The following is a 24948-nucleotide window of genomic DNA, read 5'->3' as shown; positions in this document are numbered from 1 at the left end:
ATAATACTTCTCAGAGTTGTGTTGAGGATAAAATGAAATAATTGTAAAATGCTTGATATAGTGCCTCGCACATAATAAATACTATATAGATGTTAGCTATTATTATTGTTGTTATTGTTGTTATTATTATTATTATAGACCAGAGTAACTCCTCAAGGGAAATGAGAGGCATATGATAATGATGGGGTTCTCCCTGTAGTGCTCTGCCAGCTGTGGGCCAGGAATTCGAAGCCGGACTGTCACCTGTTGGGGTGATGAAGGTGCTCCCCTCCAAGATTTTGCCTGCTCCTCAGCAGACAAGCCCCTCCCGACTGAAGCCTGTATGGGAGAGAACTGCCTTCTTCAGGAGCCCAGCTGGCATATCGGTGACTGGGGGCTGGTGAGTATCTGAATTTGCCTGTATTCTCAGCCCTGACACCTGGGTGCTAGAGTCTTGTTCTCTAAAGTGCTTGGTGCTTGACATGTGTCTTTAAATGACATGTTTGAAAAAATTGATGGGGAAATAGATAGAAGATTAGATTTGGAGTCAGGAAGACCCAAGTTCAGATCTAGCCTCAGTAACTCTGTAACATGAGCCACTCTGGACGTGTCACTCACTCAATCTCAATTTGTTTCATCTATAAAATGGGGATAATAACAATATCCACCTTCCAGGGAGAAAGTTATGTTACAGGAGATTTCTTGCCTTGTTGTCATGGAACCATTAACAACTCTTCTTTGAGTCCAGCCATCTAAACAGTATTGAAACAATCTGAATTGTCATCCATGGTTCTCTATCTTTTCTAGCATGAAATGCTTTATCAAAAGTTTCATTTATGTTATGGGTAGAGGCAAGATGGATGATGATTAAAGGCAGTCACCTAGTTGAACTCATCCAAAATTCCCCTCTAAACAATTTTAAAATAATCCTCAAATTGAATTTTGGAATGGCAGAGCCAACAAAAGGTCAGAAGAAGACATTTTTCCAACCTAAGACAACTTAGGAGGTTGATGGGGGTGGTCTGTCATCCTGGTGTGGGGGTCAGCCCAGAGCTTGGCAGTAGCATCGGTTCTGAAGAAGGCTAGACAGCAGCTTTGGGAGCTCTCAGCCTTGAATGGGTATGGGGTCAGATGACTGGTCAGAAACAGATTACAGGGGATCTTGCTGACATGGGTGCAGCTGGCACTGATAACTCTTTTGTCCATATTCAGTTCTGTGTCACGTTCTAGGGCCAAATGGAACACTAATATTTGTGTCTGAAGGGGAGCAAGGTAAAAACCAGAGATCAGACCAGCACCAGCAATTTGTATCACACTATCTTGGAAACATTAAAAACTTGCAGATTCCCTAGTTCTTTTTTTTTTTTTTAACTTATTGAAGCTTTTTTATTTTTAAAAGATATACAAGAACAAAATAACTGTATGGATATGTAAATATATATTGTATTTAACATATATTTTAACATATTTAACATCTGCCATCTAGGGGAGAGGGGAGGGGGAAGGAGGGGAAAAGTTGGAATGGAAGGTTTTGAAAAGGTCAATGCTGAAAAATTACCCATGCATATATCTTGTAAATAAAAAGCATAATAATAATTTTAAAAAGCAAGGATAAATTTTTTTACCATTGATCCTTGCAAAACCTTGTTTTCCAGTTTTTCCCCTTTCCCCCCACTCTCTCCCCTAGATGGCAAGTAATCCATTATATGTTAAACATGGTAAAAATATATGTAAATCCAATATAGGCATACATGTTTATACAATTATCTTGCTGCACAAGAAGAATCAGATCAAAAAGGGGGGAAAATGAGAAAGAAAATAAAATTCAAGCAAACAACAACAAAAGAAGTAAAAATGCTATACTGTGATCCACACTCAGTCCCACAGTCCTCTCTCTGGGTGTAGATGGTTCTCATCATCACAAAATTATTGGAAGTGGTCTGAATCATCTCATTGTTCAGAAGAGCCATATTCATTAAAATTGATCATATTATAATCTTGCCATTGCTGTGTACAATGATCTCCTGGTTCTGCTCATTTCACTTAGCATCAGTTCATGGAAGTCTCTCCAAGCCTCTCTGTTTTCATCCTGCTGGTCATTTCTTACAGATCAATAATATTCCATAACATTCATATACCACAATTTATTTAGCCATTCGCTAATTGATGGGCATCCACTCAGTTTCTAGTTTCCTGCCACTATAGAAAGGGCTGCCACAAACATTCTTACACATACAGATCCCTTTGCCTTCTTTAAGATCTCTTTGGGATATAAGCCCAGTAGAAACACTGCTGGATCAAAGGGTATGCAGTTAGATAACTTTTTGAGCATAGTTCCAAATTGCTCTCCAGAATGGTTGGATCCATTCACAACTCCACCAACAATGTATCAGTGTCCCAGTTTTTCCACATCCCCTCCAACACTTGTTATTATGTTTTCCTGTCATCTTAGCCAATCTGACAGGTGTGTAGTGGTATCTCAGAGTTGTCTTAATTTGCATTTCTCTGATCAATAGTGATTTGGAGCATATTTTCATATGACTATAAATAGTTTCATTTTCTTCATCTGAAAATTATCTGTTCATATCTTTTGACCATTTATCAATTAGAGAATGGCTTGAATTCTTATAAATTTGAGTCAGTTCTCTATATATTTTAGAAATGAGGTTTTTATCAAAACCCTTAAATGTAAAAATGATTTCCCAGTTTATTGCTTCCCTTCTAATCTTGATCATGAACCCATTCCAACCTTATCTTAGTGTTAGGTGTGTATCAATGCCTAGTTTCTGCTATGTAGTTTCTAATTTTCTAAACAGTTTTTGTCCAGTAGTGAATTCTTATCCCCAAAGCTGGGATCTTTGGGTTTGTCAACACTAGATTGCTATAGTTATTGACTATTCTGTCCTGTGAATCTAACCTATTCCACTGATTGACTATTTCTTTTACCAGTACCAAGTAGTACTCCTAGTTCTGAAAACGTGGCACAAAAAAATCAGAAATTTGAGACAATGCCTCCCTAACCCAAGGTAAACAGAGCCCAACTTCGATATAATATTCAAAGTCAATAAACAGACTGGGGAAGTGAACAAACAACAACAAAAAGAAAAAGATCTTGGCCATAAATAGAAACTATGGTGGCAGGGAAGGTTTAAGACATAAATTCATAAGACAATAAAGGGAAAATAACTACAGATAAAGACTCAAAAAATGCTAATTGAACCCAAGCCTAACAGTAATTTCTAGAAGAGTTGAAGAATATAAGAGTAATAGAAGAAAAAATTGGGGAAAGAAATGAGAGTGATACAAAGAATTATGAAAAGACAATATCTTGATAAAAGAAGCACACACACACAGAGGAAGCTGAAGAAAATAACATCTTAAAAAACAGAACTGGTCTAATGGTAAAAGTGGCACAAAAATTCACTGGAGAAAGAAACTCTCTAAAAAGCAAATTAGGTCAAATGGAAAAAGAAGTACAAAAACTCAATGAACTTACAAAGTAGAATTGGGCAAGTGGAAGTTAATGATTCCATGAAATATTAAGAAACAACAAAACAAAGTCAAAAGTAGAAAAAAATAGAAGAAAATGTGAAATATCTCCCTGGAAAACAGATTGAAGAGAGATAATTTAATAATTATTAACCTACCTGAAAGTCATGATCAACAAACCAAAACAAAACAAACAATCCTACATATCCTGTTTCAAGAAATTTTAAAGAAATTGTCTTTCTTCAGTATCTTCAATCCAGCAGATGAAATAGGAATTGACAGAAGACACTAAGATCACCTTCTAAAAGAGATCCCAAAATTAAAACTCTCAGAAATATAGAAAAATTCAAGAGTTCCCAGGTCAAGGAGAAATAAGTCAGAAAGTCAGAAAGAAATAAGTTAAGTATTTTGAAGCCATATCACAAGATTTAGCAGCTTTCACTGGAAGAAAGCAGAGGACCTGAAATATGATATTTAAGAAGGTAAAGGAACTAGAATTACAATGAAGAACAACCTACCCCCCCAAAATTGAATAATGTAAAAGGTAAAAATGAATATTTAATTAAATAGAGGACTTTCAAGCATTCCTAATCCCAAAGATCAGAGAGGAATAGAAAATTTAACATTTAAATAGAAGACCCAAGAGAAGCATAAAAAAGGTAAACATGAAGGAGTAATCGTAAAGTTAAAATGTTTACATTACCATGTGGGAAGAAGATACATGTAACTTATAAGAACTTTATCATTAATTAGCAAGACAGTTAGAAGGAGTCTATTATGTTGGGATCACCTCTAAAAAATAAAGGGGTGATAAAAATGTATAGGAAAAAGGGGGAAGGGAAAGATAGAATGGGGACAGTTTTCTCACATAAAAGAGGCATTCAAGGAAGAGTTTTTACAGTGGAGGGGAGAAATAAGGAGTGTGGCAGGCAATGTTTGAAACTTCCTTTCATAAGAATAAGTTCAAAGAAGGAAGAATATTATACACACTCAGGTATAGAAATATATCTTATCCAATAGAGGAATAGGAAGGAAAGATGATAAAAGATCTAGGGAAAGGGCTGATGATAAAAGGAAGGACAGATTAAGGGAGGTATTGGTCAGAAGAAGTATAAGATACTTTTGTGGAGAAACAGGATAAAAAGAAAGAGAAAGAAAATAGGATGGAAGGAAATACACACTTCTTAGTCACAACTGAATGTGAGTTGGATGAACTCATCCACGAAACAGAAGTAGATAATAGAATGGATTAGAAGCCAGAAACCAATATGTTATTTATAAGGGACACATTTGAAATAGATGCACACACACACACACACACACACACACACACACACACCAAAAAAAAATACTTAAAATAAAATTATGAAGCAGAATCTATTATTCTTTAGCTGAAGTAAAAAAGGCAGAGGTAAGTAATAATAATCTCACACAAAGAAAAAACAAAAATAGCTCCAATTAAGAGAAATAAGCAGGGAAACTATATTTTGCTAAAAGGCACTATAGACAATAAAGTAATATCAAAAAAATCGAAGGGCAAATTTCTCTGTTAAAGGCCCTCGCCCTCCATTTCTCAGATATATAGGGAACTGAGTCAAATATATAAAAATGAAAGCCATTCCCCATTGGATAAGTGGTCAAAAGAGATGAACAGGCAGTTTTCTGAAGAGAAATCAAGTATATCTATAGTTTATGACAGATGTTCCAATCACTTTTGAATAGAAAAATACAAATTAAAATAACTTTGAGATACCACTTCATACCTTCAGGAACTAAGCAAAGTGAAATGAGAAGAACCAGGAAATCATTGTGCACAGGTAGAAAAACATTGTCCTGATGATCGGTTGTGAAAGACAACGATCCAAGACAATTCCAAAGGCTTCATCAGGGAAATGCCAAAGAGGTAGTTGATAAACTCTGAATGAAAATTGAAATATAATTTTCTTGTTTTACTGTTCCTGTTTTTTGGGATATGGTTAAAACAAAAATATGTTTTTCATTATTTTACATGTATAATTGATATTGTTTTGCTTGTCTGCTCAGTGGGTGGGGGAGGGTTAAAAGAGAACTTGGAACTCAAAATTTAAAAAGAAAAGAATGTTAAAAATAAATAATAAAAAAATTTGAGGGTGAAATAAAAAAGCTTTGCTAAAATTTAGTTAAACTATATTCATGACATTCCTCTCATTTACTAGTTTAGTAATCCTTTTCAAAAAGGAAATGGGGTTAGTCTGGCAGGACTCGCTCTTGATGAAGCCATGTTGTTTCTTTGTAATCACTTCTTTTCTTTCTATTTATTTGTCAACCATCTCTTTAATGATCTTTCCTAGAATTTTCATAGGCTCACTCACTTATAGTTTGCAAACTCTGTTCTCTTCTTAAAAAAAAAAGACCAAAGTTTGTTTTTCTCTAATTTTGTGGCATAGCTCCCATTTTCCATGATCTTTCAGATATTACGCATAAGATCTCAGCAATAACATCTGCCAGTTTTTTCTGAATCCAAAAATGTAGTTTATCTGGGTCAGGTAACTTGACTTTACCAAGAACAAAAAGGTACTCCCTTACAATCCTTTTATTTATTTTGGTCATCACATTCCCTGTCAGTTATTTCCTCAGTAAAGGTCATTACAGAAACAGTATAAGATTTGAATAACACGTGTTATTCAATCCAGTTAGCCTCCTGGCTACACATCTCTCAGCCTCGTGCATTCTCTTTTGTTGTTCTACCCTTTAGAAGAAGCCTTTTCTAATCCTTAATTCCAGTGCCTTTTCTCTGTTAATTATCTTCTATTTATCCTATAGCTTATTTTGTTTTTATGTAATATCCTCATTAGATTATCATCTCCTTAAGATCAGAGATGGTCTTTTGCCTCTTTTTGTAGTTCAGGTGCTTAGCACAGTGCCTGGCACAGAGTAGGTATTTCATAAATGTTGATTAATCCCTCTCTTCTTTGATCTTCTTTTTCTCAATATTAGTTTTAAAAAAATCTTCATCTTATTCTGAACTTATACATTTTTACAGGACTTTGCCACATTTTTATAATCATATTCAGTTATCCAGTCTTCCTCTCAAATTTTATACATTTCTTTTATCTAAGTTGGTTGGTGAGTTCCCTTTATATCTATATTAATTTTTTGCAACAATATCCATTTTCCCTTTGGGTCTTCACAATTTCTATCTTCAGTATCTTTCATTCTTTGTGGTTTGATTTCTCTTGAAGCATTTTACTCCATGAGATCCTGACAATTTTTTCCTCTGGACTTTTTGAAATCTGGTTTTCCAAAATCTAGGATATATATCAAACAATGCCCAGATTTCCTCTCCTCAATCACAAAGTCTGGAATGGAGTTATTACTTCCCTAATTTCTAAACTAGAAACATGTTCTTCCTTGTTAGAATCAGATCCAGATTATAACTTTCTCTTGTTAATTCCTTTAACCTTTTGATGGATTAAATTATCCTTAAGTCCACAGCCCATTCGTTGTTCCTCTTCCCTTTTCTCATTTGTCTTGTCTTGCCTTCTCTTTGTCCTTTTTGATTCAACCTCTTCAGGTTCTATTCCCTAAAGCTCCTTGATCCTCCTTAATTATTTTTCATCATCCTTAATTGTCATTGATTTCTGCTTTCCTGGAAACCAGTAGATTTTAGAATTTAGACTCATATCTAGACCTAAAGCTTGTTCTTCAGATTTTCCTTAATTTCTTTTTTCCATTTCCAAATTCAACCTCTTTAACCCATTCCACTATTCCAAGCCCCTGTTTATCATCTACATGATTTTCTTCTCTTTCCTATTAGTCTCAGGTTCTTTTCTTTTCTTTCACTCCTTCCATGTCTTTATCCTATGGAAGTTAGAAGTAGGATGTTTTTAGTTTGGGGCATGTTTTTGTTATGTATATGTATGCATACATATTCTCTGATTTTGTGTATCTTTATACATAACTATAACTATATATATATATACACACATGCACATGTATTATATATGGTCCTCTATGTTTCTCCACATATAAACACATCTCTGGCTCAGGATGTGTCTTTAGGAGTATCTGCACAAACATTTCTGATCTTTTATGTGTCTTTGTGGGTGTATGTATACATTTTCCACTCTGTGTGTGCATATAATCCCATACATGTACTCATACATTTTTCTTTCTCTCCTCTGATGGTTTTTAGTGCTCTAAGAGCTGTGATTCAGGCATCCGGAAACGGCAAGTCATTTGTGCTGACAGGGAATCCAATGTCTATAACTCTGACATCTGTCAGGCTCGCCAGCCCCAAATGCCAGATGAATTGGAAGCTTGTAACACACAGTCCTGCCACCTGCCTCAAGGTATGGATAGGGATGGGGAAAAGAAGATGCAGAGGGGATCATCACTTGAGGGCTGGGGCCTTCTCTGGGCTAATCACTCCCTCTTTGGAAAATCTGACTCTTCTACCAAGATCAGCAGAGGGCATGGAAAGACTAAACTGAAGGAAGAGGAAGCAGGTACAAAAAAATTTTGCTTCTCTCTTTATTTTAAATTTTTTCTGACTTTATTTTTCTATCAGTGAACAAGTCAACGACTAATTCTGTGTCTATCAGTATGCTATAGAAGTACAGCTTAATGGTCCTTGTTCCTCAGGGATCTTATAGTAGAGTTGTAGAGCTAAGCCTAATAAAAGTGTGTGTGAGAAACTTAATACAAGAGAGTAGATAATCATAGCTTGCTTTTCATTGTTCTCTGAAGCAAAGGTGTCAAACATGTAGCTCACAAAATTTCCAAGTGTGGCTGGAAACAAATGAAAATATAATTGGGAAAAGTTTAACAAAATAAATAAAAATGCAAAAGGCATAAATGATGTCATATTTTAAAACTAAGTCAATATGCTGCCTCTGAGTATCTTTTTAGAGATTAGTGTCCTCTTCTCTCACTTCCCTTCCCCCCATTTCTATTTGAGTTTAATACCACTGGTCTGTAGTATTCAGATTATTGGATTCAACTAGAAATTTTTGTAATAAAAGTATCTCATCCAGCTTATGTTTCCAGTCTAGAGCACACTTAGGTTGCTAAAATCAAATGAGTTTTATTTAGTAGATAGAGCACTGGACTTCCCTCATATCATCCCCTACCATGTAATTATGGGCAAATAATTTTTCTCATCAATAGAATTAGAGGGTTTAGACCTCCTTTTAGTTCTAAATCTATTAGACTATGATCCATTTGCAGCATTATAAGAGAACTTTAATTTTTTAAATGAATTACTTTAAAAATAAAATATTTAATCAGAGTTAAAATAATTAGCAAAGGAATTGAGAAAACTCTACACACACACACCCACACACACACACACACACACACACACACACATCCCTATACTGGTAGTGTCCATGAATGTGTATGAGGTTCTTTTTCCACAATGCTCTTACTTCATAAATAGAATCTCTCTCTCTCTCTCTCTTTCTCTCTCTCTCTCTCTCTCTCCCTCCACTTCCTCTCCTCTCTTTCCCTCTCTCTCCCTCTCTTCCTCTTTCCCCCTCCTTCCCTCCTTCCCTCTCTTTCTTTCCCCCCCCTTCTCCCTCTCCTTCCTTCTCTCCCTTCTTCTCTCCTTCCCTCTTTCTTCCCCTCCTTCCTTCTCTTTCTCTCTCTTTCTCCCTCTCCTTTCTCCCTCTTTCCCTTTCTCTCCAATGCTCTTTCCTTCAGGCATACAGATCCCCTAGGAAAGTGATGATTTGGGAGTTTCTCCTAACTAGCAATTATAGCCTGAGTGGGCTCAAGCATTTTAGGGGATAAGGTTGGATGGAGCTTGTTATATTATTAAGATTTACATTTTGGTGCTACATTCAGTGATGTAGAAATTTGAACACTGGGGTGACAAAGGTTTTATGGAGAAGAAGAAAATAGAATTCAGTCTTGAAGGATGGATAATATTGTTCCATTTCTTAGAGTGTTCTCTCTCCTTTCTTGAATAAGGAGAGGGAAGGTCACAACATGAGTGAAGGTACCGATTCAGGAATGACCTTCGTGCTTGTGTGGCGAGGAGAAAACAGCCTGACCAGTTGGAGGCTGAGTTAGTTGAAGACAGTTTTGAGAAAAAAAAGGATTCTAGCAGTACACACAATGAACTATATAGGGGAGAGAAATGCAGCAAGGGAACATATCATTTAGGATCCTATAATAATAGTTTAAGTATGCTATTGTTTTCATTTCTTGATATGTCAAAAGCAGCCTTGATCATTGTCCTTCAAATGGAGCATCTCTCCTCATTGTCCCCTCTCAGAGCCTGCAAAGGGGACCACTTCTCTCTCTCTTTATCCCCCTTTCTCTTTTATTGTTTTCTTAATTTTTCTGCTTTTTCATAAGAACATTAATTTTTTAAAAATACAAATTCCTTTATGAATCATGTTGGGAGAGAAAAATCAGAACAAAATGGGGAAAGCACAAGAGAAAAAAAAAAACAGAAGAAAAAGAAAAAAAGTGAACATAGCATGTTTTGATTTACATTCATTTGCCATAGTTTTCTCTCTGGCTACAGATGGCATTTTCTGTCCAAAGTTTATTGGGAGGGGACCACTTTTCAATCTGCTCCAAGGAGGTTCCCTCTCTAGTCCAAGGTCCTCAAGTAGAAAGGGGGTGGAAAGGAAGTGAAGGTTTGAGGAAGGTAGTTTATTTCCCTATTTTGTGAAAAGAATCAGTACTTAAAAACTGGCACATTTCAGTGCTATCATGCCCTGTCCCTTGCTAGAGTATAAAAAATTAAACTAAAACTGAGACATAATTCCTACTTTTTTGATACTTCTATTTTAAAGCCACAGATGGAAACATTTCACTCTGTGCTAAGGCATGCTGTAGGCCACATAGGTGGGCAGTCTAGATTAAAAAATAATTGGGGAATATTTAACAAAATTAAATATATATAAAAGAGAACAAAGATAATGTCAATATGTGGTTTTCTAAGTCAATATGTAGCCCCAGGAATCCACAAGTTGGGTTTAGTGACCACAAGCTCTTCTTTCTATTTGAATTTGACATCACTGTTGTAGATCATTTGTAAACAGAGGCTAAAAATGCTTCCTCATTTTCCTTTCACTTCTGAATTGCTTTTTAAAAATGTGGCCTGAAGCAGATGGTAGCAAAGAGTGTCAAAGACTTCCTTCCATGCCCTCCACCCCCAAATGGTCTAGCTGTCCCTCTCACTGGGAAGGAGCCGATTTAGTGATTTTCTGAACTTTATCCTTTTTCTCTCTCTCCTTTTCTGCGTCATCCCACAGAAGTCCCTAGCATGCAGGATGTCCAAGGCTATGACACCAGTCGCCAGGACCCGCTGGCCCACTCGGACCTTCTGGAAGCCCCCTCCCAAGGTTTGGAGTAAATGCATCCCTTCCCTCCAAACTTACCTTCTCTTCCGACCTAAGCTTTCCCTAAATTTGGGGGAAGGACAAGACTGGCTTTAGATGCCAGTTATCTGCATGAAGAGGTTTGGCCAGCAGCTGTCTCTCCCCTGGGGCAGGGAGAAGCCCCTGGCAGGTGGGTCAGAGGGGAGGCCGGTGGGAGGAGGTGATGAGCTGAAGGGTTGAGGACTATTTCTTCTCCAGGTACTAGGGAGGAATGGTGGAGACCCAGGAACCAGCCCACAGCCGAACGTTCCCCTGAGGCAGACAGGGCCGCTAACCTCTTGCCCCCGCCCTGGGAGTCTGGCTGGAGCACCTCTCGATCTCAGCAGCCTCGCCCCCAGGAGAACCCTGCCGAGAGGTCGCCGTCTCACGACTGCAGCCAGAGCATCCACGGGTGCTGCCCCGATGGCCACACCGCGGCTCCTGGCCCCTCAGGGCGCGGCTGTCCCAGAGTCTCCTGTCAGCAGAGCAGGTGAGTGATGGAGATGGCCGTTTCCCCATCACCAGGGAAAGAGGATGCTCGGGGAACACGGGCCGTGTGTTTAGTGGAAAGAAGGCTTGGCTGAGAATCAAGGGACCTGGGCTTTACGCTCTGCCCTGTCATTAGCTGTAATTGAGGCAAATCGCTTCCCTTCTTGACTCTGAGCTTGTTTCCCAGGAGTGTGAAAAGAATGAAACCTCCTCCGCCTGCGTCAGGCTCCTTTGCTTTGTTGCTGTCCCAGTGACCTTAGATGTGAAGGCATTCTGCACTGGCAAGGTCTCAGAAAGCGGCCAGCCCGGACAGATTAGATTAAGGACGCATTGTGTGTCAGACTCTGTGCAAAGTGCTGAGGATACAGAGCAAGGCCAAGGACAGTCCCTTCTCTCAAGGAGCCCTGGCTCTGAAGGGGAGACAACAGACAACCAGTCGTGTACGAATAAACTGTGACGGATCTGTTGGGAATAATCAACAGAGGGAAGATTCCAGAGTTAGGGGGAAATAGAAAAGACATATTTCTGAGATTCAGGAGAGACAGCATGGCAGCATGAAAGAAGTCAGGGCATTTGGCTTTGAATTCCAGCTCTGTGACCTCCATACTGTCCAGCTCCAAATATCTCTCCCTCTCCCTGTTTCCCTCTCTTTCTTCCTTTCCCTCTCTTTCTCCTTCTCTCTCTCCCTCTCCCCCTTTCCCTCTCTTTCTTCCTTTCCCTCTCTTTCTCCTTCTCTCTCTCTCCCTCTCCCCCTTTCCCTCTCTTTTTCCCTTTCCCTCTCCCCCTTTCCCTCTCTTTCTCCCTTTCCCTTTCTCTCTTCTTCTCTCTCTCTCCCCCTCTCCCTCTCTTTCTTTCTTCCTCTGTCTCTCTTTTTTTCTCTCTCTTCCTTTCTCTCTCCCTCTTTTCTTCCCTCTCTCCATTCCTCCTTCTCTACCTCCTTCCTTTCTTCCTTCTTTACCTTCTTCCCTTCCTTCTTCCCTCTTGGCAGTCAGGGTTAAGTGACTTATCCAGGATCATACAACTACAAAGTATCAAGTGTCTGAGGTTGGATTTGAACTTGGTCCTACTGACTCCAATGCCAGTACTCCATTCACTGTGCCACCTAGCTGCCCCCAGCTCTAAACCTCTTGTGTTAATTGTTTGGATGCTACAGGTGGGACCTGATAACCTTCCTTCCTTCATAATCCTTACTCACACCAGCCAAAAAGAGATAGTGCAAAAAAATGCATGAGCTCCCATTTGTATTAAAAATCATGGCAGTCATTGTTCCCAAGGAAATCGAGTCATGTAGAACCAGAGTTTCATGAGAACTCATAAATGATAGAGCAGCTCAGGAAACCCCATGTTCAAATTCTACTTCTAACAGTAAATGATTCTGGGCTAGTCCGTTATAAGGCTATCTTGGCCCTGAGACCTCTCAGTTCCTGAGCTCCTTGGTCCATCCTGGATTGTCTGGACCCTACAGCTCAGAAGAAAATAGGAAAGTGGGAGTAAGGGGAGGGAGAAGCAGAGAGAAAGGTTTGGCAGTTCTCAATGAAAGCTCTCAACAGGTATGGATGCTGCCCTGATGGGGTCTCATCAGCAACGGGCCCGAACCTTGCAGGTTGCCCACTGTCGGGGAGCAGACATGGACCCAGAGCAGCTTCCTCTACGGCAAGTGGCTTGATCCCTTGACCCAGGGGAGGGACAATTCATTTAGAATTGGCTCAGGTGGCTAGATTGCAGGATTCACTTTCTGGTCTTTTCCTGCCTTCCTGAGCATCTTTTGGGACTCCCTACCTCCCTGACTGTCCCCACCACTCATGCTGGCTACCAAGACTTGGAATGGACCTGGAGTTTGGGTGTATCTGGGAATTGGGAGTAGGGTGGAGAGAAAAAGTCTCCTATTGCTGTTTCTCTGATTATCCTTGCCAGGATAAGGGTGGTATAAGGGATATAAGCCTGGGAATAGAAACATTAGAATCTGGGCTAAGAGAGCCTTTCTTTTATCCCATCCTTTTCCCAAAAATGAGTTCCAAAGACTCTTTGGCACACTCCACCAAGTAGTGCTGAGCAGAATAGTGTGAGTGTCCTTTTGTTCTGTCTCCTCTGGGACCACTTATTCCCTCTACATAGGCGGAGCAAACTGAGTCTCAGCCAAACCCATCCATGGAGTGCCGAGGATCCCAGTATGGCTGCTGCTATGACAATGTGGCTTCCAGTGCAGGCCCCCAGGGAGAAGGCTGCAGAGGCAGACCCAATTACCGTAAGTGACCTTGTCCTCTTCAGGATGGAAAGAAAGGAGAAGAATTCATATGGCACCTACTATGTGCCAGCCACTGTACTAAGTGCTTTTTTTTTTTCCAAATTAAATCATAAGTCACTTAGAGGACTCTTCCCTCTTCCCCTCCCCCCCCCCAATTTTTCAGGTCCTTTCCAGTGTTACTCTTAGCCTTCTACTTCCTTCTCCCTCCTTTGCCCCTAAATCCTTAAGGACATACAAAAATAGCAAGTCAGGAACTAGCCAATACCTCTCAGACAGTAGGCTCTTTAAAAAAAGATTGTTGATTTGGATAAATCCTACTCCCTTTAAAGTGTTAATTGATATGAACTTAAGTTCTCATTCTTATGTGTGTTTATGTGTCAGCAGTGATTCTTGAGATCCTATTTCATTTAGCAGTATTTTAAAAAACCCTTAGCATTTTTTCCTGTTTGCAGAAATCTGGGTAAAAAGGTCTCCTTCCATCTCAAAGCCAGGGACGGCTACATCCAGCACCATCGTTGGCTCTGGGCCTTAGTTTCCCCATCTTCCCAGGCTTCTGTTTCCCATGTGGCCCCTTAGTTTTCCTGAACCTATGTCCTCAGAAAAGCTGATAGAGACAGCAATAGTCCTCCCCTGACTGAGGATTCTAAGTGAGGAAGAAAATGCCTATAGATGACCAAGGACCATAAGGACACTGCTGTCTCCCTGCTCTTCCTCCACAGCCTACCCACTCAGGTGCCTGCTACCCAGTGCACATGGCTCCTGTGGGGACTGGACTCCTCGCTGGTACTTCATTCCCTCTGTGGGCAAGTGCAACCGTTTCTGGTATGGTGGCTGCCATGGCAACAGGAATAATTTCCTCTCTGAGGAGGAGTGCATGAAAAACTGCCACGGGCAAGCTGAGGAGAGGGCTGCAGGACCCCCGACTCACGGAGCAGAGCACGGATGGGCTTCTCCCTCCCACAGGGAGGCAGACACTCCCTTGGAGCCCAGCCGGCCCCAGCAAGGGCATTCTGGTTATAACCAAGGCCGAGGCACTGGGGACTACCACGAGGCTCCTTACCATGGCCAATCATCCAGAAATGAAGAGCAGAGGAGGCGTGGGCATGTGGACCACCCAGAGGCATCCCAGGGAGGGCCTTCCCTTTCACGTGGCGCTTCAAGGCTAGAGCAAGGCAGGCAGTACCCGAGGCAAGATGAGACTCAACTGCCCAGGATCTCTGAGCAGGAACCCTTGAAGAACCAACATATGGGACACCAGAACCGAGAGGTCAGGCCAAGTGCATTTGTGCCGGGAGAAGACATTAGGCAGCCTACTCCACACTTACAGGTTCCTTCTCACAGGTAAAGCTGGACCACTGGGGTGGGGAGGCGGGGAGGGTACAGGAAGACCTGGGAAAACTTGTAGTGAGGAAGGCTTGTCTCTGCCCATGCATCAACTCCCCTTCCAGCCACTTAAAAAACAATTAAATCTTTTTTTTTTTTTTTAAACAAAGATCTGCCTTTTCTTCCTCTCCTCCTTTTCTTCCTTCTCTCCTCCTTCCTTTCCCATTGAGAAAGAGGAAAAAATAAGTTTCCTGTCACATAGCTCCCTGTGCATAGTCAAGCAAAACAAATTTCTGTGTTGACCATGTCCAAAAAATATGTCTGAATCTGCATCCTTGAACCCATTACCTTTCTGTGAGAAAATGGATAGCAGGTTTATCTCGAGTCCTTTATAATCATAGTTGGTTGTGTTGATCAGAGTTCCTAAGTGTTTCAATGTTGTTTGTGTTCAAAACGTTGTTGCCATTGTATAAACTGTTCTTCTGGCTCTGCTCACCTCACTCTGCATCATTTCATATGGTATTTCCCAGGTTTCCTTAAAATGATTCCCTTTTTCACTTGTTGGAGCAAAAGAGCATTCCATCACATTTGGATATCATGCCTTTTTCAGCTATTCCCCAGTCAGTGGGGAATTCCCTTACCTTCCAGTACTTTGATATCTCAAAAACAACTGACATGAATATTTTTTACACAGGTGGATCTTTTCCTGTTTCTTTGATGTCTTTGGGATATAGAATTTTGTGCTGCTTATTACAGGATCACAGTTTAGTAGCTTTGGAGGCATAGTCCAGAACTGCCTTTCAGAATACTACACTAGTTCTTAGCTCCTCCAGTAGTGCATTAATGCACCTGTTTTCCCATAGCCTCTGTGAAAAAAAATTTTTTTGTCAACTTTTCCAATCTGATAAGTATGAAGGGGAGCCTCAGAGTTGATTTAATTGCATTTCTCCAATTATTAATGATTTAGAGCATTTTTCCATATATTTAAGTCGAGTCCCAATACTCCTTTTCATCTACTCCTTTTTCCAATACCTTCTTTCACCATTTCCCTTAAATCCTTGAGAATACAGCCTACTGCAAAGATAATAGGTCAGGGAATTTATCAAACTGCATTGTCCAGAATAGGTTTTTTAATGAATGTTTGTTGAAATGATTAAATCTTCCTCTCTTTTTGGTATTAGTTGATAGGAACTTAAGATCTTATCCTCAGCAGAATTTAATAAGGAACTTTTGACGATTTCCCCTCCTTGATGTTTTTCCCACCCAGAATAAGTTGATATTCTTCTTGGTCTTCATCTCTCTAAGAGGATGCCCAGCCTAGCTAGAGCCAGGCTTATGAGTTGGATAGGATGATTGTCTAATGATGGGATTTGATAGGATTCAAGAAGGCCTACTTGACCCCAAATATCTCAAATGCTTGTTGTGATATTTGGCATTCTACCATTAAATCACTTAATAGATCCTAATAATTCTATAGTTTAGAAAACAGAACCCAACAATTTGCTGCCCACAAAAAAAAAAAAATAACAACACACAGGGAATCCATATAGTGTCAAAATGAATCTAATTTGAAAGTGAATTAGGTTTAATATTGGACAGATTTAGAATAAAATATGTTATGCTTCATTTAATCCTGAAATATAGAGTTATAAGCTTGGTTTTAGATCAGGCAGAAGGAAACACAAATTTCATTGAGAGGCAAGCAGAAAAAAATCAATATAATTACAGGCACCATAGATAATGGAACAATATGAAAAATATAGCAGTTTGGTAGAAAATAGGTTTAGACCAGCATCTTACAATATACATAAAAATAAATGCATTATAAATTATAAATGCATATGACTTAAAGGAAAAAAACATATCATTAGAAAAATCAAAGGAGAATCACAGCTATGGAAAGAGAAACTCCCCAGCTAGTGAAAGGATAAAAGAAATAATAAAATGGTCATTCAACTAAGATTGGTTCAGCATTTAGCCTTCTGTGCTAAACAATATAAGAGATATAGACACATGTAAGAAATATTCTCTGCTTTCAAGGAGTTTATGGACTAGTAAAGGATATAACACATGTACATAGATAATCATAGCATATTGTCCTGCCATTTTTCCAGGATTGTCTTGGACAAGACAGAATATTCTGGGGTTCAGGTCACCTTGGGGCAGATGGTTCGGTTCTTCTGTGTGGCAGGTGCCAGCCCTCATGTGAAATGGCAGAAAAATGGGGAGCCAGTCAGATCATCAGATAGGTAAAAAAAAAAAAAAAACCTCTTCCTTCCCACAATACAAATGACTCTATACAACTTAAGATGTTCCTTTTGGGACTTTGGGCAGGTCAGGAGTGATAGACTTGGGATAATTCTATCCACAGATCTTACCAGATAGGGCATATTCAGGGATATTATAAAGAAAATTATTGTAAACATTTAGTTATAAATGTTTATTTATATGGTGCTTTATGTATCATTATTTATGTAGTTTATTAATTATGAAGAATATTACATTCATTATTCTCCAAATAACCTTAGGGGAAAGGCAGAGGGGAGGGAAAGGGACTTAGGTCAGGTATCCCTTCCACATCACAGGGTTTTCTGTAATCTGGAAAAGCCATATAAAATTTTCTGGTCATTCCTTCTTATTAGATAAGTCTGAATTATTATGAAATTAAAAAGATAAAATATGTTGATGTTACACAATACTATAAACATATTTTATGCATTTATGAGTCTAAACTTTTTCTATCATCTGCTGACTTTTGCATGTTGTCTGTAATGTTAGCAAAACTATCCCAAAATTCCGATATAATTTCTTAAGACAACCTGCCATATATTGAAACTACTATGGGGAAAGTGTCATTGTGGAAGGGAATTTGATAAACCAGAATCTGAATCCAAGAGACTTTTGATTTCAAGAGCAGGATTCTTTCCTTTACCACACTTGGCTCAGGACTCTGAGAAGGAACAGTAGGACATGGGTTAGGAGACTCAAATGTTGGTCAGGTCTGTCCTTTGATATGTGGTCTCCCACAGGCACCATCTGCGGTCAGATGGTTCCTTGATCATCAGTTCAGTGAGCGAAGAAGATGCTGGAACCTACACCTGCAGCAGTCCTACTGGGGATGAGAACGGCAGTCGTCATGTTCAACTCTGGATCACAGGTCACTTGGTCAAACCCCTCCAGTGGGATTTTTAATGAATTTGCTCAGTTCCTGCCCACTCTCTCCCTGGGATGGAAAGGTTTAGGAACAGAGCGTGAAAGAGGGGAACATCCTCTGAAAAGGGGGTCCAGTGCTACAGGGCATTGGCATTCATGAACCCATGGCAGAACCTCATTTTCAGGCTCCATTTGCTGTTTACAAGCTGTCCTAGGTTTCCCTGGAGGATTAATTGTGAAGTTTTCTGCCCTTATCTGCCTTATTACTTTGCTCTGCTTCATGATAGGGGATGACAGAGCAGCACCTGCAGAAGCTGAGAGGAATCTCCCTCAGATCCATGGCCACAGACGCCCGGATTTGGGCCTCGAGAGAGGGGGACAGGGTCAGAGACCCAATTCCCACAGGTACCATCAGCCAGGAACCAGGTAATACTGCTTTTGTACCACGTCTGGCTCTATTTCATTTCTTACTATAGACCATCTCTTCCCCCATTTCACTACTTTGCCTAAAATGTCACTTTTTATATATAAATCAAAAACTCATTTTTGAGTTCATCTTGGTATATGTTATGAGATATTATCCTATACCTAGTTTTGGTCAAGTTTTTGAATGATTTTTGTTCAATAGCCCCAGTTTTTGTTTTGTTCCCATAGTTGGAATCTGTGGGTTTATCATATCAAATGAGTTTATCACATATCTATGCTTATTTGCTTTTTCATATTGCATGCCTGATCACTTTTTCTTGCCCAATACCAAATTATTTTGACAATTACAGCTTTGTAATATAGTTTAATATTGCTAGGTGAGCTTTTTCTTTTTCCTTTTCATTGATTCCTGTGATATCCTTGATCTTTTGCTCATCCAGATGAATTTTGTTATTTTTTGCTAGCTCTAAAAGTAATTCATTGGTGGTATGGCACTGAGTAATAAGTAAATTAAACAGTATTGTCATTTTTATTATATTGGCTTGGTCTACTCATGAGCAACTAATATTTCTCCAGTTAGTAATTTAGATGTCTTTGTTCATGGAAGATGTTCTGAAATTGTATTCACTTTTTCTGCATATCATAGCAGGTAGACTCCCAAATACTTTATATTGTCTGTAGTTATTTTAATTGGAATTTTTCTCTCTGTCTCTGCCTGCTAGCTTTTGTTAATTATATACACAAATGCTGGTGATTTTATGAGTTTATTTTGTATCCTCTAACTTTGTTGAAGTTGTTAATTGTTTCAGTCAGGTTTTTTGTTTTATTTTTTGCTGAGGGAATTGGTGTTAAGTGACTTGCCCAGGGTCACACAGCTAGGAAGTGTTAAGTATCTGAGGCCAAATTTGAACTCAGGTCCACCTGACTTCAAGGCTGGTGTTTTATCCACTGTGCCAGCTAACTGCCCTCTCAATTAGGTTTTTTAAGTTCATTCTCTAGGATTTTTTAATTAGATCATATCATCTACAAAAAGTGATATTTTTGGTTTCCTCTTTGTGCTTATTCCTTTAATTTCTCTCTCTTTTTCTTTGTCTTATTGCTATAGCTAATCCTTCTACTATATTATTGAATGGTGATAATGGATATCCTTGCTTCACTCCAATCTTATTGGAAAGGTTGCTAGTTCGTCCCTGTAATGCTTCTTTTTGGTTTTAAATAATGATTGCTTATAATTTTAAGGAAAATTGTTCATTCGTATGTCTTATTTTTTATTTTATTATTTTTTGCTGAGGTGATTAGAGTTAAATGACTTGCCCAGGGTCACATGCAGAAAGTGTTAAGTGTTTGAGATCACATTTGAACTCAAGTCCTTCTGACTTCAGGAATGGTGCTCTATCCACTGCACCAACTAGCTGCCTTTAATGGTGTTTTTTAAAGCAGGAATGGGTATGGTTTTTTGTCAAAAGTTTTTTCTTCATCTATTGAAATAATCATATGATTTGTGTTGGTTTTATTATTGATTTAATTACACTTACAGCATTCTTTGAACTTAGCCCTGCATGTCTGGTATAAATTCTAATAATTTGTAATATTATTAGCTCATAATATGTAATCTTTGCAATATATTGCTAAAATTTCTTTGATGGCATTTTACTTACAATCTTTGCATCAAAATTCATTAGAGAACTTGGTCTATAGTATTCTTTTGGTCTTGACTCTAGATAGTAAGACCATGTGATAAAATGAATTTTTTTTTTAACACAAAGTTTATGTAGTAATGGGATTGTTCTTTAAATATTTTGTAAAATTCACTTGTGAATCAATCCTTTTTCTTTGAGTGTTTCCTTACAGATGAATTCCCTGCCTCCTCCCTTATTCTAAGATATTTAAGTATTCGATTTACTCTTTTGTTTGATTCTTAATCAAATGATTTGTCTATTTTGTTGTTTAAACTTTAAAACATTTTGTTAATCTTCCCTTTGATTTTTTTTTTCCTGAGGCTATTGGGGGTAAGTGATTTGCCCAGGGTCACACAGCTAGGAAGTGTTAAGTGTGTGAGACCACATTTGAACTCAGGTCCTCCTGACTTCAGAACTGGTGCTTTATCCACTGCACCATCTAGCTGTCCATTTCCTTTGATTTTTTTCAGAATTTTTGTTTTGGTGTTTAATTGAAGGTTTAGAATTTGTTGGTTTTCTAGTTTTTTTTCACTTGCATATCAAATTCATTGATCTGCTTTTACTCTCTTTTATTGATGAAAGAAATTTTAGAAATTTTTCTCTTAAGAACTATTTTGGCTTCCTTTCACAAATTTTGGAATGTTGTTTTATACTGTCATTATTAATCAAACTGTTTTTATAATTTGTTCTTTGGCCCATTCTTTAATATTATTATGCACTTTAGTTTCCAATTTTGAAATTTTGCTTCAAAGGTTCTTTACTGAATGTTACTTCTATTGCATTCTGGTTAAAAAACAGATGCATTTACTACGTCAGCTTTTATGCATTTATTTGTAAAATTTTTATGTGCTAATACATGGTTGATTTTTGTGGAAGTGTCATGCACACTTGAGAAACAGGCTTGTGCATTTCTATTCCCATTCAATATTCTCTAGAGGCCTATCATATCTAATTTTTCTAAAATTTTATTGAGATTCTTAAATTCTTCCCTTTTTTAGTTCAATTTATCTAGGTCTGAGTAGAGTGAATTGAGATTTCTCACTATTATAGTTTTACTGTTTTATTTCTTCCTATAACTCATTTAATTTTTCCTTCAAGAATTTAGAAGTTAAAAAAAAGAATTTAGAAGTTATGTCATTTGGTGCATAGATGTTTGTTTACTATTGGTATTAATTAATTGCTAGGAAAACCTTTTAGTAAAATGTAGTTTCAGTATCTCTTAATTAGGTCTCTTTTTTTATTAAAGCTTTTTATTTTCAAAACATATTCATGGATAATTTTTCAACACTGAACCTTGCAAAATTTTGTGTTTCAATTTCCCCCTTTTCCCCCTACTCCCTCCCCTAGATGGCAAATAATCCAATATGTTAATCATGGTAAAAATATGTTAAACCCAATATATGCATATATTTATACAATTATCTTGCTACACAAGAAAAATCAGATCGAAAAGAATGGAGAAAAAAAATAAATGTAAGCAAACAACAAAGAATGAAAAATGCTATATCTTGATTCACATTCCTATAGTCCTTTCTCTGCTTCTTAATTGTCTGTTTTTGCTTTTGCTTTGTCTAAGATTGATTGCTACTTGACCTTTTTTTTTTTTTAAGCTTTAGCTAAAACATGATTCAGTTCTAGTCTCTTATTTTAACTATGTTATCTTTTTGTTCTGTGTTTTTTGTAAACAATATATTGCTTGATTCTGCTTTCTAATCTATCTTCTATCCTTGTCTCTCTTTTATGAGTGTTTATCCTATTTACACACACACACAGTTCTGATTGCTATGTATTTTCCTCCATCTTATTACTCATTCTTCTTTTCTTTCCCCCTTTTAAAGGATATTTTCCTTCAGACTAAATATATAATCAATCTTTCCTTATTTTCCCTCTTTTCCCTTTCCTTTCTTTCTGCCTACTGTGTATTTTTTTTCCCTCCAACCAATCTAGATGAGACTTAGGTTCAAGTGTCATCCATTCTCTCTTGCTCCTTTCTTGTTATATAAAGTTGATTTATGTGAAACACATTTCTCTCCCTTTTTCTGTCTTCCAGTGTTTTCCTCTACGCATGTTTCATTCTTGGTTTGACATCATCCAAACACAGCAGAATCACATTTAAGTACTCTAATTGAAATCTTCCTATGACCTCTGGTGATTAGGGCTACGTGTATAATGTCTCTATTTTTAAATGTTAACAGTTTAATTCTTTATAATTTCTCATTAATGTTTACCTTTTTACACTTCTTTCAACTTAAGGATTTGTATGTCAGATTATCTATTCAGCTCTGGTCTATTCCTCAGGAATGCTCAGAAGTATTCTATGTTGTTGAAGCTCTGTTTCCCCATAAGATTATACTGTTTTGCAGGGTACAATTTTCTGGGTTATAAACCTAGAATATCGTTATTACCAGTTCTCTGCTGTTTTATGGTTGTAGCTACTAAATCTTGTGTGATCCTATTTTTGGATCCTCAGTATTTGAATTCTTTTTGGCTACTTCTAGTATTTTTTTCTTTGACTTGGGAGGTCTAAATATCATTTTGGAAAATCTTGGGAGATAACCAAAAGGATTCTTTCAATTTTTATATTGCCCTCTGGTTCTAAGATATCTGGACAATATTCTTTATGAGCTATTGAAATATGACGTCTGGGTTCTTTTTGTTGTTCTTCATGGCTTTCAAGTAGTCCAATGATTCTTAAATGCTCTCCTCAATTTATTTTTCCACATCTGTTGTTTTTCCTATAAGGAACTTCACATTTTCTTAACTTCTGGAATTCTTGTTGGACTTGTGTCTAAACTGTATTTGTCTGAGGAGTTGCTCATAGATCTCTCTAAGTCATTCTCTTCTGTATCACCAAATAGCTCTTTATGGCTAGTTTCTGTTTGTTAGTTTGTGACTTTGCATTTCATATTAGGGCTAGACTCTTATACTGAACAATGAAGTCGAAGATGTACAGCCTGAGCTTCTGTATTGTCCTGTTACTTTCACAAATTCAGCTGGAAGCCTGTTAGCTTTTAGTGCTCCCAAAATGGATTGATGCAGGGAAGAGTCTGTTCTCTGCCCTCCTGATCTGAATTATGCAAGTTCCTCACCCAGATTTGGGTCCAATGGAATTTTTAGCAAACTACTGCTAGACTCAGCCACTATTGAACTGGAGGGAGGATCCAGATGCAGAGAAGGGACAATGCACTCAGCTCCTGAGTTAAGTACTGTCCAGCTACCACATGCTTTCCAAATACAATGAGGACCAATGTTCACCACCACTCTGCCCTGGATTTGTGACTTGATATTGTGTGATGAGTGCCAGAACTGTTGGATGGTATTCATGCCAATGCTTGCTGAGGGATCCCCTGGGATCTCTTTCTTGTGATTTCTTGGTTCTTTCAGTTTCTGGGTACTGGAATATTATTCCCCTGCTTCATCACTATTACCATTGGGAATTCATGGCCAGTCTCCCTCTCAAAGTCTGCAGAAAAATTATTCACTCTTTTTGGGTTTCCTAATTGGGAAACCCAATTTCTGTTTTGTCCTGTTATTTTCACAAATTCAGCTAGAAGCCTGTTAGCTTTTAGTGCTCCCAAAATGGATTGATGCAGGGAAGAGTTTGTTCTCTGCCTTCCTGGTCTAAATTTTTAGAATTTAGTCTGGCATTTTTTTCTAGGTCTTCATTAACGTGTGTGGGAAGTTAGAATCTTACCTCTCTACCATCCTCATACTTATATAATTTTGAAAAAGATTTGTGTAGGTTTGCAGAATGCTTTATACATATATATGTACACATATACACACATCTTCACAACAATTCTAGGAAAAACATGCTATTATTAACTTCATTTTACAAATGAGGAAACTGAGGTTGAAAAGTTAAGTGATTTTCCTGGGATCACACAACTAGTACATGTCTGAAGCAGAATTCAGATTCAGGTCTTCCTGATCTTAAGGAAAATATTCTATCCATTATGTCATTTACCTCCTCTACCCCAACCCTCCCCCCCAAATCTCAAACTACTAACTTGATATAACTTGAAGAAACATTTAATTCAATTTTCATTACCCAAAGAAAGTGGTTTTATTATTCCATGTAAATTCCTATAGGCTAGATTTCAAATTTATTATGATTTATTTGTAAAAATCTTTGTAGTTTTTTTTTTCCCCTGAGGCAACTGGGGTTAAGTGACCTGCCCAGTCACACAGCATTTTTTTTTTTAATGGAAGAAAAAAATTCTTGTATTTATTATGGTTTCATATAATCTGAAATGCCAAAATAATGGAAGAAGTGAAAGATAGATTGGGAAAGGGACTGTATTTAGTTCCAAAAGTGATGAAACCATAGACTAGAGTGGTACTTGGGACAATGGAGGTGAGGGAACAATACAAGAGAATATTTTTACATAAGATGCTTGTGTTTTACAGTTTGAGTTTTGATAAGAGCCAGCCAGGAGTGGTAGATGCCAGTGTGGGCCAGAGAGTCCAACTTCCCTGTCGAACGTATGGCTACCCTCCCCCTGTCATTGAATGGCAGAAGGATGGACAGCCTCCCTCTTCCCCAAGGTGAGTTTAGTTAATGTCTTTCTTTCTGTTTCCAGCTCTAAGTGGAGAGTGATGGGAGCTAAAAGTGGTACCTTTGTCTATTTCCTAATGGGCTCAACATCCAAGAAAGAGTCCTGTGATCACTGTACTTTGCAAGGCAACTTCATGAACTGTCATCCATCCTGATGGCTCTCCAAGGATCTCAGGATTGGAGATGGAATAGTTGAGGGAAGCCTTACTCTTCCTCCTCCTACTCAGAGCACCATCACTACCACTATTACTA

At 38.2% G+C, this 24948-nt stretch overlaps 1 protein-coding gene across 3 annotated transcripts in view; it reads left to right on the top strand.

Annotated features, from left to right (window-relative positions):
* Positions 1-24948, top strand: part of PAPLN (papilin, proteoglycan like sulfated glycoprotein) — an 80423-nt gene that overhangs the window by 45185 nt on the left and 10290 nt on the right. For all 3 annotated transcript variants that reach the window (XM_051977646.1, XM_051977645.1, XM_051977644.1), the window contains 11 exons: positions 200-379; positions 7643-7799; positions 10719-10808; positions 11043-11313; positions 12863-12965; positions 13428-13557; positions 14277-14898; positions 16995-17129; positions 17910-18037; positions 18321-18459; positions 24549-24686. In XM_051977646.1, coding sequence (XP_051833606.1) covers positions 200-379; positions 7643-7799; positions 10719-10808; positions 11043-11313; positions 12863-12965; positions 13428-13557; positions 14277-14898; positions 16995-17129; positions 17910-18037; positions 18321-18459; positions 24549-24686 — 2093 coding nt within the window. The remainder of the gene's footprint in view (positions 1-199; positions 380-7642; positions 7800-10718; positions 10809-11042; positions 11314-12862; positions 12966-13427; positions 13558-14276; positions 14899-16994; positions 17130-17909; positions 18038-18320; positions 18460-24548; positions 24687-24948) is intronic.

The sequence above is a fragment of the Antechinus flavipes genome, chromosome 2 (genome assembly GCF_016432865.1).
Source record: "Antechinus flavipes isolate AdamAnt ecotype Samford, QLD, Australia chromosome 2, AdamAnt_v2, whole genome shotgun sequence".
Lineage (NCBI taxonomy): Eukaryota > Metazoa > Chordata > Mammalia > Dasyuromorphia > Dasyuridae > Antechinus > Antechinus flavipes.
Note: the sequence above shows the minus strand (reverse complement) of the source record. Positions and strands in the feature narration are given on the sequence as shown.